Source organism: Opisthocomus hoazin, chromosome 6 (genome assembly GCF_030867145.1).
Source record: "Opisthocomus hoazin isolate bOpiHoa1 chromosome 6, bOpiHoa1.hap1, whole genome shotgun sequence".
In the NCBI taxonomy this organism is placed as follows: domain Eukaryota; kingdom Metazoa; phylum Chordata; class Aves; order Opisthocomiformes; family Opisthocomidae; genus Opisthocomus; species Opisthocomus hoazin.
In genome coordinates, this window is record NC_134419.1 from 54,991,888 (window position 1) to 55,010,309 (window position 18,422).

Genomic DNA, 18,422 nt, shown 5'->3' on the forward strand with positions numbered 1-18,422 from the left:
GCCGCAGCGTGAGGGGGCTCCAGCGGCGCGATGGCGGCCACGGCGGGCAGATCGTTGCCGCTCCTCCTCTGCCGCCGCCCCGCCGCGCTGACGGCGGCCGGCTGCTTCCCGGCGCTGGGGCGGCGCCGCCAGCAGCAGCAGCAGCGACACCGGACGGTGAGTGTGGCGGGAGCCGTGCCCTTCAGGCGGCGGCCGGCTGAGGCGGGCGCGGTGCCGGCGAGCCGCGGGGCCCCCGCTCCCCCCCCGGTTCCACGGGTAGGCGGCGGGCCCCGGCCCGGCCCCGGCAGCTGTGCGTTATTCTTAGCGCCCGGGCGAAACTTGAGCGGGGCGGGCGGCGGCGGCCGAGCCCCCGGCCCTCCCCGCCGCCGCTCCGCCCCGGGAACAGCCGATCCCCCGCGCCCGCCCTGCGTCGGGCCGGCTCTTTGATCCCCCCGCTTTCCGGCGGGAGCGGCCCGGCGCTGCCCGGGGTACCGGGGCCGGGCTCCCGGGGCGGGGGTCGGGTCCCGCCGGGGCGCGGCCGCCAGGTGGCGCGCGGGGCCGCCCGGAGCGGGGGGGGGGCGGCAGGCCCCGCCGGGGGGGGGGCACCGGGCACCGGCGGGAGCGGGCGGGCGCCAGTGCCCAGCCGACCCTCGCTTTTAGTTGGGTTTTTTTTACTCAGTTTCCTCTTCTTTTTTTGCCGCCCCCCCCAAGGTCAGCCAGGGGAGAGGCGCTGGGGGCTCCGACCCGCTCCCAGGCGGTGCCGTCCAGGCTGGTGCAGCTGGGGGGGCGGAGGAAGCCGGCGCTGGTTTGGTACCTGGGGAGCAGCGCGCTGCGCGGCTCTGCTGGACCGGGGGCGACGGGCGGCACACGCGTGCCTTACTGCGTGCCTCGGGGCGGAAAAAGCTGTAAAGGCGGCAGGTTGCGTCTTGGAGCTCCAAAGATTTGCTAAAAATAACGGGAGGGTTTTTTTTTTCTTTTTAAACTGAGGGAACAGTATGTAACCGTGGGATATTCTTCTAGCTTTTGCCACAATCTGTTTTATTGCTGCCTATAAAAAAAGCTGCCGTCGGAGGTGGGCACCTGTCGCTCGCTTGTTTTGCTGAAGCAACTAATTGCGAAACTACCTAAAGCCACGGAAATCAGCGTGAGTCGGGTGATGGAGCAGGGCTGTGAGCTCCCTGGGCACAGCAGATAGAACGCCGGGTCCGTGGGGTGCTGGTTGAAGAGCAGCTGAGTGTTTGTGCCTTGGATCTTCAGGGTGCCGGGAGTTCCTCTAACGGTGCTGCTTTGTTTCCACAGCGGTGGGATGCCGGAGGTTCTCTCGGTATTGAGTGTCTCAGTTGCATGGGTCCCGTATTCACAGTGTGATCTTTCACGTGTGTGAAGCGACTTCTGCAGCGCTGGCTTCAGACTTTGTAAATTCCAGCCTGACAAGCGAGGCCACTGGTACCCTTGGGTCCTGGTCGGGTGTGGAACAGCCTTTTCAGCTTTTGTAACTATCGTTTAAGCTGTCTCTTTCAGCAGTCTGGCCCAGTGAACAGGAAGTTATTTATCTAAGTTGAAGTTGACCTTTGCGATTAATTTAACAGACTCAGATTCACGCTTGATTCCACTAGTCAGGTTAAATGTAGCAGGAAACCTGCAAGAAGATTAAAAACAACAATTAAAAAATACCCTGAATCTCTTCTGTTTGTCTGGGATACTTTGCTGCTGCCATGGTCCTAGCTGAGCAGACATGGCTGCGGTGTGGGCACACTTGGGAGCACGCTAAAATCGTACTGTCTAAGCAGTCTCCTTTGGGTGCTCGGGGAAGAAGAAGGATTTTGCTTGTGTGGACTGATGATTAGGAAGTTCTTCTGCCTTTAGTAGTACCGGTTGGGTTATGCTGTTTGATTTTTGGCAGCTTGGCTGTTGGCCATTTGTGGTGTTGCAGTGATTAGTTTGGGGGATTTTCTTCTTTGCCATAGGGAGATTGTGTGCAAGTCAGTCTGTTAGGTGTTGAATGGTGAAGTGTCCCTGTGAACCTAGGGGTCAAGTGAAAGCTTCCTGTGAGCGGGTTGGCACCCAGGATCCTAGGTGTTCCTTTTGATGGCATCTGTAATGTGCTCGTTTTATCTCCTCACAGACAAGACAAGTTATCCTTTCCATCACGCAGCACGTGAGAAATGCCGTGGACTGGTGGGGGAGAGTAGAGACCCGAGAGCTGCTAAATCCTAGAATAAATTATTTCCAAGGAGAAATTAAAGGAGATGGTAGGCTCTTCATAGTAGAGAGAAATTCAAAAGGAGGTTGCTGCAAAGAGGAAGCAGAAAAACAGAAAATCTGTGTTGGCCAGGAGAAGTAATGGGCTTACGGTGCGAGAAGAGGGATTTGGCTAGGTGCTGGGAGGTTTTTTACTGACAGTAAGAGTAGTGAAATGCTGAATTATTTCCTGGGAAAGCTGTTCAATCCTTGTTGTTGGAGGTGGTTAGGACAGGTTAGGCTGACATCAATCAATTGCGGCTGATGAAGAATTGATCCTGCTCCATGATAGGACTGGACCGTATAAGCTTCCTCAGTCGATAGATGATATGGAAGAGTTTGTGTAATATAGGTGTAATTAATAGAGTGATTATATTAGGTATGTTTGTGCAGTATTGTCTTTAGTACAATAAATTCTACTCTGTTACTTCTCAGGATGGCTGGTTTCTAGCAGAGGTGATGAATTAAATGGGCTTTCTTGAAAGAGGGTGGAAATGCGAAATGGTCTTATGGATGAATTTGTTCAAAATGGATATAGAATATGCTGGAAGAGCCTGGGCCAACTGGCCAGACTACTGTGAGAGGACAGTACTTTAAAACTAACAAACCAACCCCTCCAGATGCGTAAAGGGTAAAGAATGAGGTTGTGATAAGATCAAACAGTAGAAGGGGGCAAGGAGGTCCAAACTCTTGCATAAATACTTGGTTTATGAAGTTTCAGATGGGAATACAGTAATACTGGGAGATGTAGGGCTTGAATGAAGCACTCGCACAGCTTTCTGAAGAGTTTTGAAAGCGGAGAGAATTGGGAAAGGCCAGGCAGCTTGGCGTATTGATGTGGGGTTATGGCTACCCATAGAGTATTCGCATTAGGGCCCAGCTGAACAGTATCACAGGGTGTGAGAGATCTTGGGAGGAGGAAGCAGAAAATTTGAATGAGGAATTTGTTTACTGATCTCAGAATAGGAAGAAGCAGGCAGGAGGAAGTGTTTACTGATACTTGTGAATTTCCGCTGTGAAAGAGATGTTGTGCCTCACAGGAGGACCGTGAGGGGCAAGGGGAGAGTCAGCTGGCATAACCATGTAGAAAGTGGGGCTGGGGCATCCATAGTGTTGGAAGAAGACGACAGAGCTGAACAAATAGACGTGTAGCCCAAGCAGCTGAGATAGCATCTCTTTCCACTCTCCCAGTCTTGGTTAACATACATGAGAGTGGAAGAAGCCTTGTAGAGGAGGAGAGTCGGCAGGTACCTTCGCAGTGAAGAAACTGTGGAAGTAGGTAGGAGGGGTTGTAATGTCGGAGGGAGTGGGTGGATGGCTTCAGCTTTGGAGATGAGTACTGCTGAACAGTTTGTAGAGCGAAACGTCAATAGTATTGGTGTTTGTTTTAAATTGATGGTGTGTGCGGTTCCTCCTTGGGAGGGGGATGTGGAGATCTGATGCATTGCTGGGAGGTTGCGTGTGAAGCTGGGAGGCGGGAAAGGCACTTCGTTTAATCGGGCCAGGGTAACTTCTGCTGGTGGGAAGATCAGAAGTGGCAAAAGTTGGTATCAGCAAGCAAGATGAGGTGGAAAAGACGTGTTGTGTGTGGTTTCTTTTTCTATACACCAGCTATATGCGAGAAGTGGCAGAGGATGACGGAGGAGCAGCAAGAGTGGTGAGGAGGAGCCTGGCTGGTGCTGGTCCGCAGAGCGCTGGGCTGTTTGTTACAAGGTGTGCTGAGGAGTACGAGCGCACAGTCCTGCGCACCAGCTTCTTAAGCAACAGGGGTGGAACCGGATGGAGCTAAGTGCTTCGTGGGCGATTAGGTGGCATTTCTCTGTTTAGTGGTGTTTGTTAGGTTGTAAAGTGGTGGGAAGCATAGCAGCCGTAAATCACGATACTACCTGCTAATTAGGGCCCCTGTCCTGCGGTAATTTCCAGTGCTTAATACAAAAATTGCTGCTGTTTGCTTGTTAGACAGCTTGCCCTCAGAGGAGCGTGGAGAGAGAATTGATGTGGATGTTCCCTGGAGGAAACTTTCTTATGAAGAAAGGGTAGCCCTTTCCTTGACTCCTGCTTTCCAGGTGCTGTGGGTGTTGACGGTAAGCTGCCAACGGCGAGAGCTCCGCACCGCTGAGATGTGGTGGGGTTTGGAAGCAGTCCTGTGTGAAAAAAGGTTCACAAAGAAGTAAACTGGAAACATTTTTCAAATATGCAATGGTAGACAAAGGCCCTAAATGAAATGCTCTGCTTTTGCATGTTGAATGCCTAACCTGGCTTTCTTCCTACAAAGATTAGAGTCTCTTGTGTTGTGTTTCTTAGTGCATGTGGCTGGTGGTTGAGTTATGTTGGATCAGTATGTAATCAGCTGGTTCAGAGCTGGAAAAAATACCTGTAGAAAATCAAGGGATCGGCTGTATGTGGCGTTCCTATCGTAGTTAATCCTGGCAGTTCTGGATAGATCAGGAATAATGACTCCTAGTGACAACTTCTAAGCCGTAAAAGGAAAAACTGAGCCTAACTGAACTGCAGCCAAATTTCAAGTAGGTATCAGGTAACCTGCAGGTTTTTATGTCTGCTCCAGATGAGGACCAGGATCACTTGTGTCGGTCAGTCCTCCAGGTGGGTTAGGATTTTGGTGCGGTATCCCTGAATTAAGGATGCAGTAGAGAGTGTATCCCGCAAAGACAAGAGGACTCTGTGCCAAGGAAAGGTGTCCTGGGATGCGAGAAGCCTTACCAGGAAGACGCAGTGGCCATCATGCTGAACCTGTCCTTTACTTGGCTTAGATACAGTGTGAATTTGGTGATTTCTCCCCTTCCCCCTCCCCCCCATGCTGTGGCTGAAATTGCAGCATCAACTTCCAGAGAAGCTGTTGCTTGGCAGTGTGGTAATAATTTCCCTGGTGGGCCCCTGTAACCACCTCAAGCCCTTGCTGTCACAAGCAACAGTTTATTGCCCTACTGTTGCTCATCAAACCCAAACAAATTCATTGAACGGGTGAGGCTTGGGGCTCACAAAACTCGCGTAGTGGCAGCGACTGGCTGCGAGGATGGTGAGGCTTGGAAAAGCGTTTGGTACGGTGTCTGTATTTTTGCTGAGGGTGGAAGTTGACGGGCTGCTTTAATTAACTGACCTTCTATTTCCCTGACCTTGCATACTGCTGGTTGTAATTTTCAAATGAATGATTAAAAAGCTGAAGAGCTGGTGGCTGTCCAATGGTTTGAAGGGTCATAAAACAATTATTCTCGCTGGATCTTCGGCTGCACTTGTTGCCTACCCTGACCTCAAATGTTTCCCATGCTGGGACACCCATAGGAGCAGAGACATGCTGCAGACCAGGGAGAGATGAGTCCGGTGTCACTTGGGAAGTCAAGATGGGAAGTGGCTTGGACTGCAGTGTAAACAGATATCAATCCAGCAGAACAGTTATAATGTCAAGGAAGCCCTAGGCGAGTTGGTTTGACCATAAAGATGGGTCTATTGACCAAACCTCCCTTTTCTCCTGCTTCTTCCCACGCACACACACTTGCCGTGCTGCTGACTCCTCGCTCGCCTTGCCCAGCCAGAGGGTGGCAAAAACGTAGCGATGTCTTGTAGCTGCCGTTGCCACTTGCCCGCTCCCGTGCTGCCTAAATTGATGAAAATGCAAGGGGAAGCAAGGTCTGCTGCTGCATACCAGATTTACTGCCAGAGAGGAGGCGATGGCTCAATGCTATTTTGGAAGTTTCAGAAGGAAAGAAAAGTTTTTCAATGTTTTTGCTTCAAATGAGAGGAGGGATTCTGCCCTTAGCTAATTACAGAGCAATGGAATACCAGTACTAAGTTGAAAATTTTTTGCTTTTTAGCTTTTTTGTTAGATTGTGTTGGGATTTTTTTTGCTGGAACAAAAATTTAGAGGGGAATGACCAGCAAGTATTTTTTGGTGTATGAAAGTGGCCAAAACATTCTCTTAATCACTTTTGTTCTTACAGAGCAAAATAGGTTTTGAAGGGAGGCTGAATTAAAAAAAAAAAAGGGGGGGGGGGGGGCATTTCATAGCTTTTGATGTGCCTGTTCATTCAGTGAATAAGAAAAAAGCTTTATTTGATAGTGTCCAGAGAACACCCTTCCTGGGCTCTTTTTACATGAAAGAGGAGTACTGTACAGAAAGGAGTAGATGGTGGGGGTTTTTGAGAATTATTTGATGATATTACATTTTTTTTTATTTGTAACTCAGCCTGTGGGAATAATCAAAACTTTGTATGTAGGGCCTGTGATGGGAAAGGAAGTTACAGTCATGGTAAAAATGATCCAGTCATTAATACAAAAATTTCAGGACAGATCCCCTTCTCTATGGGGAGTGTTTCTCGGCTGCCCTCAGACAGGGTGGGTCTAGCTCTCCTTACCAGAGTCAAGCGTGAAAAGGAAAAAAGAAAAAAATTTTGTTGTTGTTCATTTTCTAAAGCTGTTTTTAGACTGACCATAGAGGTGAAAGTTTGTGTGATGAGGTCCCACCCAGTCTTGAGGGTGATACGTAACTTTTATGATTCCGTTTCAGATTTATGCTATGAGTCACTTGTTTGCCATTCTATAAAACAACATACAGGTGACACAAATCAGTAGTTTCAATTATTCTTCCATTTGTAGGTCCATGGAAGTGTAGAAGTGGTTTTAGATTTTTGGATGGCTTTATTTTTTGGGGTTTTTTCATTTCATTATTTATTGTAGTGTCAGCTGGTGGTCACTCTTCCTGAGATCCCAACTGCTGCTTTCTGCTCCCATGGCCTCTGGTAGCCCTGTGTGGGATGAGAAACTGTCCTTGACAGTTTTGCTGGATGAAACTGTGTGTTCTCTGCTCGCTGTGGAGGCATACTGCTAATCTCTGAAGTGCTCTCTGGGTGAGAGACCACCTGCGATACTGCTGATGCAATGCCGGTCATATTTCAGTAGTTGCTTTTTGAGAGAGAACGGGAGCGATCTGGCTTTAAGGACTGTTTTGTCCTGGAGTATTTAATGATGAAAACAAAATGACTTGTCCCTTTTCTATTAAAGCTTTGGCAAAGGGTTTTCTTCCTGTTATTAAAGTCTCAGTTGGTCATCAAAATGAGATGTCATTTTAGTGAAGATGAAAATATGCAGCACTCAAATGTGACGTGGAATTATTTTGCAGTAGGGAACGCATATGGGGTATCGCTTATGTCTCATGTAAAATACAAAGCATGTCCACTATTTTGTTTCTGCTTTCTCGGCAGCTGTTAAGGAATTAGGAAATATAGAATAACTTGCATAAGCAGGTGAGCAAAAAATGTGCAAGCAAGCTTGTTTCAGCGATTCACTTTTGTTGGCTTCCTCAGGAGGAAGGGACTACCATGCGATGAGGAAACTGTCAAATCTCTGAAACTGCTTGTTGGAGTAATTAAAACTTGAATTTCATGTGGATAGATAACTTAGGAAGGATTTACCGGGGGCAACCACCATAAGGTACCTCTGGGTGATTGTCTTGCGTTCTGTCCTGTAGCCTGCTGGAAGTAAAGTAATTCACTCTGAGGTCATAGCCTAAGAAGTTTTATAGGGTTTAAGAAAAGTTTTGTGGAATGTATTGTTGTTTTGAGAGTATTTTGGAATAATGCTATGGTAACAATTTTGCTTGTTTATGTCACGTAGGTCCGAAGATGCGTACGTAGCTTGCTGCTCCTTCCGTTATCCAAAGCTTATGTAGACTCAGTGGTGTGAGGCTGTAGAAATGGGGTGAGGGAGAATGGTTGCCCCATAAAAGTGATAAACCTTGGCTTTGCAGTGTGCCTCAGAGCAGGGTCTATTCCTCTGGATGTGTGCAGGAGCTGGGGATGCCTGAGCACTCTGTTGGATGGCTACCGCACGGAGCTTCTCACTGCAGAGCATCTGGATTTGGAGTTAGGTGAGGATGCCTTTGCTGGTGGATTTAACTTTAGTTAGTTGACACACATGGGCTGGAAGGAGGAATGGAAAATAACTGGATTTGTTGGATCAATGTGCGTGCAATTTCAGGTGGGGAAGCTCACCGAGCAGTTGATGAATGAAGTGACTGTAGGGTTGGCAACTGGCAAATGACATCCTTTCCTTCCAGATTGTGAGGGGAGTTTCCAGCTCATCCTCTGATTTTCTAGGTCAGTTGCTGGAAAAGAGTCTAAAGTTTCTCCATGTTTTCTCCATTCTGTGTCACCATGTTACCTTGAAAAGCTAGGCAAAGCTTTCCTTGTTTTATATGGTTATGAAGAACATTATGTTTCCTTAAGCTATACAGTAAGTTTATTTGGATGAGCTCATGTCAATTATTACAGTACCTTGGAGCTGAAAAATGTGTTCCCTAAGTGTAGTAACGGAGATGGCTTGCCTCTACATTTGAGACTTGTGTTTTGGAAATGGCTGGAACAGTAACTTTAAGAACTGTTCAGTTAGAACACGACATACGGTCCTTGTAAATTCATGGCTTTGTCAATGACTTGTAAAAGGTATAGTTTCCAATGAGCAAGAGGTACTCTCATGACATATGGGCTTACTCACTGTCAGCTGAAATGTAAATTGGCGGTATCTGCTGAACCATGACTGTTTACTCCCTGTCAGCTGCGCTTCTATTCTACACGGTTTCCTTCATCTGTGTGCCTATGTCACCTGACTTACATACCATAGACGCCCTCATTAAGGCATGGTGATAATTGTCTTAAGCCTCATTTTATTCTGCCAAAAATGACTTCTAATGATGCTGCGTTCTTTTTGATTTGTAGCTGAAATCTGTAGAATGAATAGCAAATGGATGTTCATCAGCCTGAATGCAGGTTGTGAAAGTTAATTAGAATAGTGGACTCTAAGGTATGTCTCGAAATTAAAGACATTAGCTGTGACAGATTATTGTAAAAGGAAACAGAGTTACTCTTGCCACTCAAAACATTTTTTTAAAATACACCTTCCGAATTTACTCATGTCTTTTTTCCTAGGGGTTTGGACTTAAGTATTCACTTTCTGCCCGGCAAAGTAACTCCAAAAGTGACGATTTTAAATACTACTCTGATAAATGATGGTTTTTTAAAAGAGAAAATAGGCTGTCCAAGATAGCACAAGAGTGACTCAGGAATTTTTCAAGTTGTGTGTTAGAAAGCAGTTTCTGGGGTCTGGGTGATGGTTTTTGTACAGAACTTTTCCTGTATGATTCCTATTTAGTCATTATGTACATCATGTGTACCACTGAGAACAAATTGATAGACCATGTCCCATTCATGTTTTCTGGTTCCAGACAAAACTCGGACACCATCAATACGCAATGCAGCAGTAACCTCTTTAAAGTAATTGAAATTAATTGGGAACGTGTCCAAAACATTGCAAAGATTCTTGTGTGTGGTGTAGATGGGAGGGAAGGCTGGCAGAGAAAGTAATTTTTCCTTGAAATAGCAGTGAACTGGAAAAGTGCAGAGATTTCCCAAGCGGAAAAAAATGCGGTTCCTTTTTTTGGTATGAAAATGCTCTAATTTATCATGTGACTTGGGAAATCCTCTTGGCTTCCTGCAGAGGGGAAAGGGGGAGTTGAATGTTTCATCGGATGACAGAGCATGGCATGTCTCTGATGTATAACAGCATCTGCTGCATAAAAAGCTCTCAAGGGAGACTGCTGCTTATTGCAAGGCTACTCCCATTATCAAGGGACTTGTTTCGAAGGCAGTGATAACAGAAATTCCATTGTCTAAATATTTAGTAGATTTGATAATTACACTAGTGCAGCGCTGTATGGATTCCTCTGAGTTTGGGGATATTGTATTTGAGGAGAGTGGGATTCTTCGCTTGGACGTGGGTGTGAGGGATCCAAGAGAACCGAATCTAGTCTCTATCTTAAAGAAGAGTTGTATTACAAGCAGTGTGTATTGCTAGTAATGAAACAAGCTCCAAATACTCCCCTCTGAATTAAAGGACTATATTAAAGAATTTTCCCTTCCAGTTGCAAGTTCCAGATAAGCTGCTCTTGTACTTCTTGAACTGCTTGGAAAACTTATGATGGAGTGCTATTTGGCTTTCATTCAGGCTATGGTCAGTGGCATGCATCATGCAGAAGGACTGCGGAAGCAGAGGGCATGTTGCTTGAGACTGTTTCCAGGCAAGTGAAGGCGGTAGGAGTGAAGTGTTACATCAATATCCAGACTCCATTTTGGCTGCAGCATCACTTGAAATTGAATGTACTGGCTTACTTGCAGCCTGCCTGCTGCAAAGTACCAGGTTGGTTAACTGGAGATGATTTTGCTGCTTTGAGGCAGCCGTTTTATCCTGAAAAGCTTTTTCATTAATAGAGCTTTTTTCATAATTTAAGAGGGTTGTTATTAGAACTTCTTGCGCTCTTCAAAAGCGTGTTACAGTGCCGTATTATTCACAGAATTTACTGGCCAGACAGATGAGGCAAGGCTCTGAAGGGAGAGAGGTTTTGAAACATTTACAGTCAGTCTCACTGTGGACCTTTTTTTCCGGGGGGGGGGGGGGGGGGGGGGGGGGCGTTCGGGGTTTTTTTTTTTTGACACCTGGAGAAGTGGAAGAGAGAAACATGTGTTGAACACACCACCAAGCAACCAGGAGTGGAGGTATTTGCGTCTGATTGCTAAGTAACAAGAAGCTGATGGTCCAAAGCAGAGCACTGGTTTAAAGCCAGAAAGCCATAGATTTCTCTGACCACAAAGTTGAAGAGTGATGGTGTCCAAGGTAAAATTAATATTAAGAATAATTTTGTCCAAAGATAAAAAACATGACTCAGATTTGCACACGTAATCATTAAAAATAAATCACAATTTTGAATCAGATAGTCACTCTTGTGTGTAGGAGTGACCATTTTCATATTTCCTTTTGGCATTTAATGCTCAAGAGAGTAACAAACAGTTTCACAAAATACTCCTCTTCATTATTTAGTTAGACTGAGTATTGCAGAGTATGAGACTCTGCAGATATGGTCTGCTGAGTTGGCAAGGGTGGTGTAAGAAAGGACTTTGAGAAAAGCATTAATACTACACAGGCACTTGTGAAATGAATTGTTTTGTAAATAGCTTTTTGAACAGATATTTTTTATCTTTCTCAAAGGTGGGCTCTTTCTGTTGACTGTTCCTGTATGTCATTCAGGTTTTCTCTACATAGAAGCTCCTTTTCTTGTGCTGATGTCTGCTTGTAATTATAGCATCATGCTTTTTTCCTTTTGCAGTCAACGATGCCCTCGTTTCATCTGTTGCAGGACATCCTGCTTTCTCCTGTCCCAAGCACGCAGGTAACGCAGAGCTCCAGTCTGAGTGGAGCGCTGAGGGCTTTGGATCTAGGGCAGTGAGTTTGGTGGAGATGCTGTTTTCGTCACCTACTGCTTGGGCAAGCATGGAAGTGAAAACCGCTCTTGGTGGTTCCAGTGATCTCTCATTGGAGAGATTTTTTTTGTAGGCTTTGTCTTGGGCTGAAAAATAATCAGACTCCAGTTTGATACAGTCTTACTCCTCAAGGTTCGGAACTGGGTGTCCTCTGAACTATTCAAGTGTCAGTGAGGAGTAGAGGAATAGGTAAGAACACCTAAGCATGGAACAGTGCTGTTTTCAGTATTTAAAACAAGCACTGTTTTCTTCTAATGAATCGTTTGTCGTGGTCAGCCAGATGTAATTAATTTCTTTGTCCTTCAAAGAGAGGTAGGTGTGTAATCGATTCATCCTGAACACTTTTATCCATGTTTTTACTTTCATTTAGGAGATTTGGCAACACTTGTAAAGCTGAATTGCTATGATTAGCCTGACATTTAATAAAGCGCGCCACAGAGGGCTGTTTGTTCTTGGAATTACAATGTCGAAGCGCCACAGCACTTTTCAAGGCAGTATTTAGATAATTTGTGTGGATTTCTACATTAGATGGAATCCGCATTGCCATGTGACAAGCAAATCATAGGTGTATCTTGGTGTTCACTGCGTATCCGGACTAGTTAGTGTACGGGTTTGAAGGCAGCACAGAGCTCTGCTTGCCTCCTTCAGGATGTGATTTTTCTAGCCACAAGTTAGAGCTGATGATGCTTCAAGCAGGACTCTGACTCATGAACACAAGTTTTCTTATAATCTTGGGAATGTGGAAATACATGGCTGCAGGCACGTGAAGAATGCTGACTTGCTATCATAGTGCTCTGAGACACCCTAGAGTCCGTGGAGACCCTGCTATATGGGTGTCCGAGTAAGCGGACTGTGGAAACTCGCGTATCACTAGGGATGCATATCGTTACTGAAGCCTATCATCGCTGAATTGCCTTGGCTGAAAAGTAAAGTAAGCCCTTACCTCCTTTTCACTGAACACGCATACAAAAACCCCCTGATTATTGCCTGGTAGTTTTTTTAATGCACTCCAGCTCTGTCACTCTGCCTCCTTCAAGCTTTTCTAAAAAAAAAAAAAGCAAAAAGGAAAAAAAAAAAGCTTTCAGTCTTTTTATTGTCATACTTTCCAAGTTCAGGACGCTTTCAGTTTTCATAGTACTAACTAGTATCCCATGCATTGTTTTTAGGTGAGGCTAATGTAGTTCTCAAAAGTATTTTCCTTTTGGTCCATTTGTAAGCATGAGGTAGTTCTACATGAGTTACTTCGGCCACAGTTTGTCTTGGAAAAAGCACCCTCTGAAACACTTCTTTCGGAGATAGTTCTACTTACCTACTGGAGTGTCCAGCTTGGTTTGCCACCCCTGGCAATAATATGCATGAAACTTATTTAATCTAAAGCAATTAGAATTTGCATTTTGTGAGTTGTGTTTATGGCTTCAGCTCTCCAGCTCTAACTATGCTGGAATGAAGCTTGCACCTTAGTATTACTTGTCTGTCATGGATAATCATTGAGTTATGAGGCTTTTCCCATCCTCTTTAGCAGTGTCTGCAAGGTTTCCAGCCTGAAGGTTGTACAAATGAACAGATCTACCTCTAGCTTGTCTGTTGTCTCAAGAAATATAGCTAGTCAAAATAGAAGAAAAGATGTATTTTGTTGTTGTTACTGTATCTTCCCTCCTACTGCAATGGTATTTTGCAGAGTCCCTCAACTTCTAGTGGAGGGTGTTTGAGACGCATGAAGAACTGCTACATAAACATGAGATACGCACTGGAAATCTGTGTGACTTCTCGGTAGAGAAATTTTGATTTATTATCTGAATGTAAAATCCTTCCAGCTCGCACTGTGAAAAATATCTACATAATTCATTGCAAAACTGAAAAAATATTACACATGTTGAAAGGACATTGTAAGTATAATAACTTAAGCTTTTTGAGATCAGTTAATGAAGTTCAAGTTGAGCAATGTTGAAAGTCAACTTAACTTGCTGATCTGTATAAATAAATCTCACTGACTCACTGGCAAGCTAGTTGTTTTCCAAGGTAGAGGAGAAAGAGAGTTCCAGGGAGAAAATCAAAAATGATGGGGGGAAAAAAAAAAGTAGATGAAGAATAGGATGCAGTTGAACTGTTGTCATCTGTTCATAGTCCACTGTGCCATCTATCATTATTATTATAAGTACAGGAATTTGACGGCACGTCAAAGCACTGCAGTGACTTCTTTTATATTCCTGATTTATATTCTGGTAACTTTGGTGCAAAGATGCTGTTCTTGACCACCACTTGGTCTTTCCAGTGCTATTGCTGCAATGTTACTTTTTCCCCCCTTGCTTAATAGTGTACTTATACTGATAAACATTTTTTTTTTACCTCACGCTGCTAAGGCTTTTGTCTAGCAGTGGAGTTTTTTCTCATCCTTGCTGTGAGAATGAAGACTACCAAGTTATTCTGGGGCTATTAGTTGTGCTTTTTTAAAAAGTCCTGAAGGAGTACAACCCTACACATGACTCAACACTAAATGTCTTAACTTTTAACAGTTGTAACTGCTGCTTGCAGGCTTAATTGCGATGTGGCTTTTGCAGGTAAATAAATTGATAGGAGAAAAATAACCAGTCTCTGACTAGACACTTCCTTCTTTTCTACCCACAGCTCTGAGCCATTAATTATCTTTCCCTCTACACAGTAATTGGGATTGACCTATGAAGCTCAGAGGTTGAAGATAGTATATTAACCCTTGTGTCCTGAAGAGAGGAGACGGGAAGGTATGCCTTTGTGATGCCTTCCTGTGACTAGAGTGACAGAGAAAAGAATCTGCTTTTGTCAGCTTTAGCTGGTGTTCATAAAAATATATGCTTTATAGAACAGCTTCTGGGTAATACTCAGGTAGAATTTAGAATAATAAAGTTAAAGAAAACATGTGACAAAGCGATGTGAAGCTTTCCTTTCCTGCTAAAAGCTGCTTGTTTCTTTTTTCTTATTAGCTGCATAGGAAACATCCCGAGTTCCTCAGCTATAAATACTGCTAGTAGGGCAAGAGGTTTACCACCTTTACATTGCAGTGTGGACCGTATGAATGCTAGCATTAGTTTTTGTAGTTATATCTAGTGTGCAGTGCTTTCTTCAGAGTACAGGACCTCCTCCCTCTGGACTAGCAGTCCTTGCTTCATCTGTCAGGAGACAAGGAATCTCCCTGGATCCTGTGGAACAAAATTAATTATTGCATATGGGGTGTTTTCCTCTTCAGCTGCTAGTTAAATGAAAATTGCCTTTGGATCTCTGAAACAGGCCCTTCAATGCTCCTTGTGACTGAGCATCATTTCTCTTGATTGCCAAGAGCTCCTTCCAGCCCCTGTGATACTGGAGGTACCCTTGCTGCTGCCGTTCGGGTGTGCCCGCTATTATATCGTCAAATGGGTGCACATCTAACGAGGTACAATCTCACCTTGTACATCAGTCCTTCTTTCTTTCTAGTGCTTGTTCTGGTGTTTCTGAGATGCTGTGCCCCTTTGTAGAACTACTGACTGTGACTAATGTCTTCCTTGCTGAAAAAGCTAAGTACCAGTAGCTGGCAAGATTAATTTTATATAATGTGCTGACTTGAAGCTCCAGAGCCTCCAATGATAAATATGTCTTTCTTGCACCTCTCCCTGTCCTCTCACTCTCCTTTTGTCTTCTACTAAGTAAAGTTTCTGAAAAACAGATAAACCCAAGCTCAATCTTACATGTCTGCAAATTAATTTTTGATTAAAAATTTGCGAAAAGTTGTAAAAGAATGCATGTGACATGGAAAGAAAAAAAGCCAAACCCAAACCAACTATGTTTTAGAGAATTGTTGATTGACTCATCTTGTTCAGACCTTTTGCTGATGATAATTTTCGGAAAAAATTATTACTTGTGCTCTAATTCTTAAAGTAGTACTGGGAGGCTTTTGGGGAACCTAGAACTTCTGGGGGCAGTTTTCATTCAGAATCCATTGAAACTGATTTTTGGAATACAAAGTTGAATATATGTACTTTCAAATGTCTTATCTTACTGTACTTACGTTAAGATTATCCTAGTTTAGAAAAATAACATGGAATTACTGTCAGTAAAACGGAAATCTGGCAGACTGCTGCGGTACAGATTTATATGGATATGCCATCAGTATTGCTAATAAATGACTTGCAGTGAACTGAGCAGAGGTTCAGCGTCAAATATTTCTGGCTTTCTTGTTGTTCATATTATAAATTCAGATGAGATCAAATGCCCCATGTCTGTTTGTACAGTGGGAAGTTTAGGTGAGAGTTTCTTTACATTTTGCTGATTCCACAGTCAAACGAGTGGAAAATGACTTGTATTTTTTTGAGTTTTATGGCCATCACAATTTTTTTTGCCTTCTCTTGGTTTCTTTGAAAGCATTTCTTGGCAAAGAACGGTTTCACAAGGCATCCCTGATGAAGCTGGAACTGTTGGACTGTACACAACCTCATCAATTTTGTGGTTACAGTTATAGTGCGCTCTGATTTGTATCTGTTTACTGTGGGAAAAGTTAATGTTTGGGTTGGAGGACTGTTCTGATCTGCCTTTAGAGTCAGAGGTGTGAAGGCATTCCTGTCTGCTTTTCATTAGCAGAAACTGGCATTGGCATAGTCCTCTGTCAGTAAAAGCATGCAGAATGACCAGCTGGCTGTTCTCCAGGCTTTACGGACGAGTACGTGTGGGTTAATAGGCAGGAGCTGCAGGGTGACCCTGCCCGGGAGAAGCGGCTGTAACTTATTTCATGCTGGCTTGGTAGTTGCCGCCGGCAGAGAGGCCTAGAATGAAGCAATTTCTGCAGTTCCGGTGCCGGCAGATGATTTACCTTTATGAATCCTTCCTTGTCTGGCTGCGAAAGAGCTTTTCGGAGAAGGCAGAAGCGGCTGTGGGGATTCTCTCAGGTTTTCTGTAAGTAAATACTTGGTTTCTAAGAATCTCTGCCCTTTGAATGGTGACCTTTGAATCATTGCTGGAGTAAATGGCATGCTTCTTAGACCTCTTGAAGGATATTTGACTTGTGATGTTAAACTGGCTATTTGTTCTGGTTTTAAAACTGCCTTTGGGAGTGTGGAGTAGTTAATGTTGCAAGTGTGAGCTGGAAAGAAGGAAGCTTGTTGTCGATCAGAGTGGTGTCGGTGAGCATCCCTGACACCAGGCTGCTTTGGTACAGGGTTTCTTCACGCAGGTCTTGGGGCTTGCCAGGGATGAGCAGAAAAGGGATGTCACTTCATGCCACTAAATGAAACCAATGTAATTAGTGTGAAGTATACTAGAAATAGATGTATAGTGCATAAAATGCGACTGGTTGTTTTTTTTTTTCAGTTGGTTATATCAACAGTTGATTTTCCTTGAACTGATGAGGTCTAATTCTGCAGCATGGCAATAAAAAATAATCACCTCTTCAAATATAGCGTTAGTGGTTTTGTGCTTTAGGAAGTATCTTTGTGGAGTTGAATCTGTATGTGTGGCTGCAGTAGCACGAGGGTTAGAGCTTGATTTGTATGCAGTGTAGTTATGCCAGGGTGGTTGCTGCCGCAGAAAGTGTGCTATTTGTGGACGCTTCGGAAAAGTGCAGGAAGCTTGAAGGGCAGAACTGCTTACCAGCCGGGGAAGCTACCCCTCTTTTCCAGCACCTACGAGGAAGAGAGTTTATATTACTTCCAAAATTGCTTCTACCATCACATTATTTATCTGGCTATTTTCTCTATGGCGTGCCTAGGAAGCCTTAGTAAGTTTCAGTGTTTTATGGCAAAAATCCACAAACTCTTAGGAGAGAGATTGAACCAGTTAAGAACTTTGCTAATATATTAACTGGTTTTAAATAATAAGTACAAATAACAATAACAAAGGGGAACACAGCACAATCCCTTCTGTTGTGCCTTGTCTTTCCTAGCAGGGGATTTTTCTGTCCTTCTAGCAGCTTTGCTCAGTGCTCAGAGCAAAACCAGCTGGGTAGAGAGGGGCCGATTGATCTCGGTGAGTTTGGAGGGACGAGTCCCACCTGGCCCCATGGGCTCCTCTTCCCTCTTCAGGGGTCCGATGGGCTTCGTGCCTGCTGGGCGCCGGAGGAGCGGCTGTGGAAGGGGCCCTGGCTCCCGGGTGAGTCCAGGGGATGACATCGGGCATGGGCTGAGCAAAAGGGCTGCAGGAACGCCATCCCCTTGCTTGGCGCTGCGACGGCTTTCCCCTGCCTCAGTACGGAGTGTGCGGTGAGTAAGACGTGTTATTTCTGCCTAGAGGGTTTTGGGCTGCTGCTTCAATTAGCCTTCCAAGTTACTTAATGTGTTGTGTTGTAATTATCTGGCATTTTAAGTCTGCTAATCTTTATGTGTTGGGCCAGTGCTTGGGGTGTTATGAATGTTCAGCGGCTGGGGGAAGTAAGAAGTTCTTTGTAAAGAAAGAATGTAGTATTTACCACCAGGACACTTGCCTGGGGGAAATAAGTTTTTTTGTTTTTTTTTTTTGACTTGCAAGCCTTGTTTTCTCTTCCACCCTTTCCATAGGCTTCGAAGGAAGTACGTAAGACTTGAAAACTATGGCATAGGTTTTTTTCAGTGCCTCTTATACTTATTTATACTTCGGTAATAACTTTATTAAAAATCTGTGGTTCAGGAGAAAGCATTTGGAATCTTTACAACCAAAACTTGATGTCTTGGTAGTTATGTGTGTACTTAGATCAGAATAAGCCTTTTATATTGGCAGGGCAAGGGATAAAGAATAGCTTTTTCAAGCATGCAAGTGGTTGGATAAAGTAAATCAAGGTAATGCCACACATTTCTGTCGGCTAATTGGATTGTGTATGATAATGTGCTGGGTATGTTTAAAATATAAAATATGGATGTTTAAAAAATAAAAAATTTTTGAATGCCAAAACCTGGATTTGCATCC

At 44.5% G+C, this 18,422-nt stretch overlaps 1 protein-coding gene across 2 annotated transcripts in view; it reads left to right on the plus strand.

Moving 5' to 3' along the window:
* Window positions 1-18,422, plus strand: part of MCU (mitochondrial calcium uniporter) — a 110,402-nt gene continuing 91,980 nt past the window's right edge. For both annotated transcript variants that reach the window (XM_075423192.1, XM_075423191.1), the window contains exon 1: window positions 1-156. In XM_075423192.1, coding sequence (XP_075279307.1) covers window positions 31-156 — 126 coding nt within the window. In that variant the 5' untranslated portion in view covers window positions 1-30. The remainder of the gene's footprint in view (window positions 157-18,422) is intronic.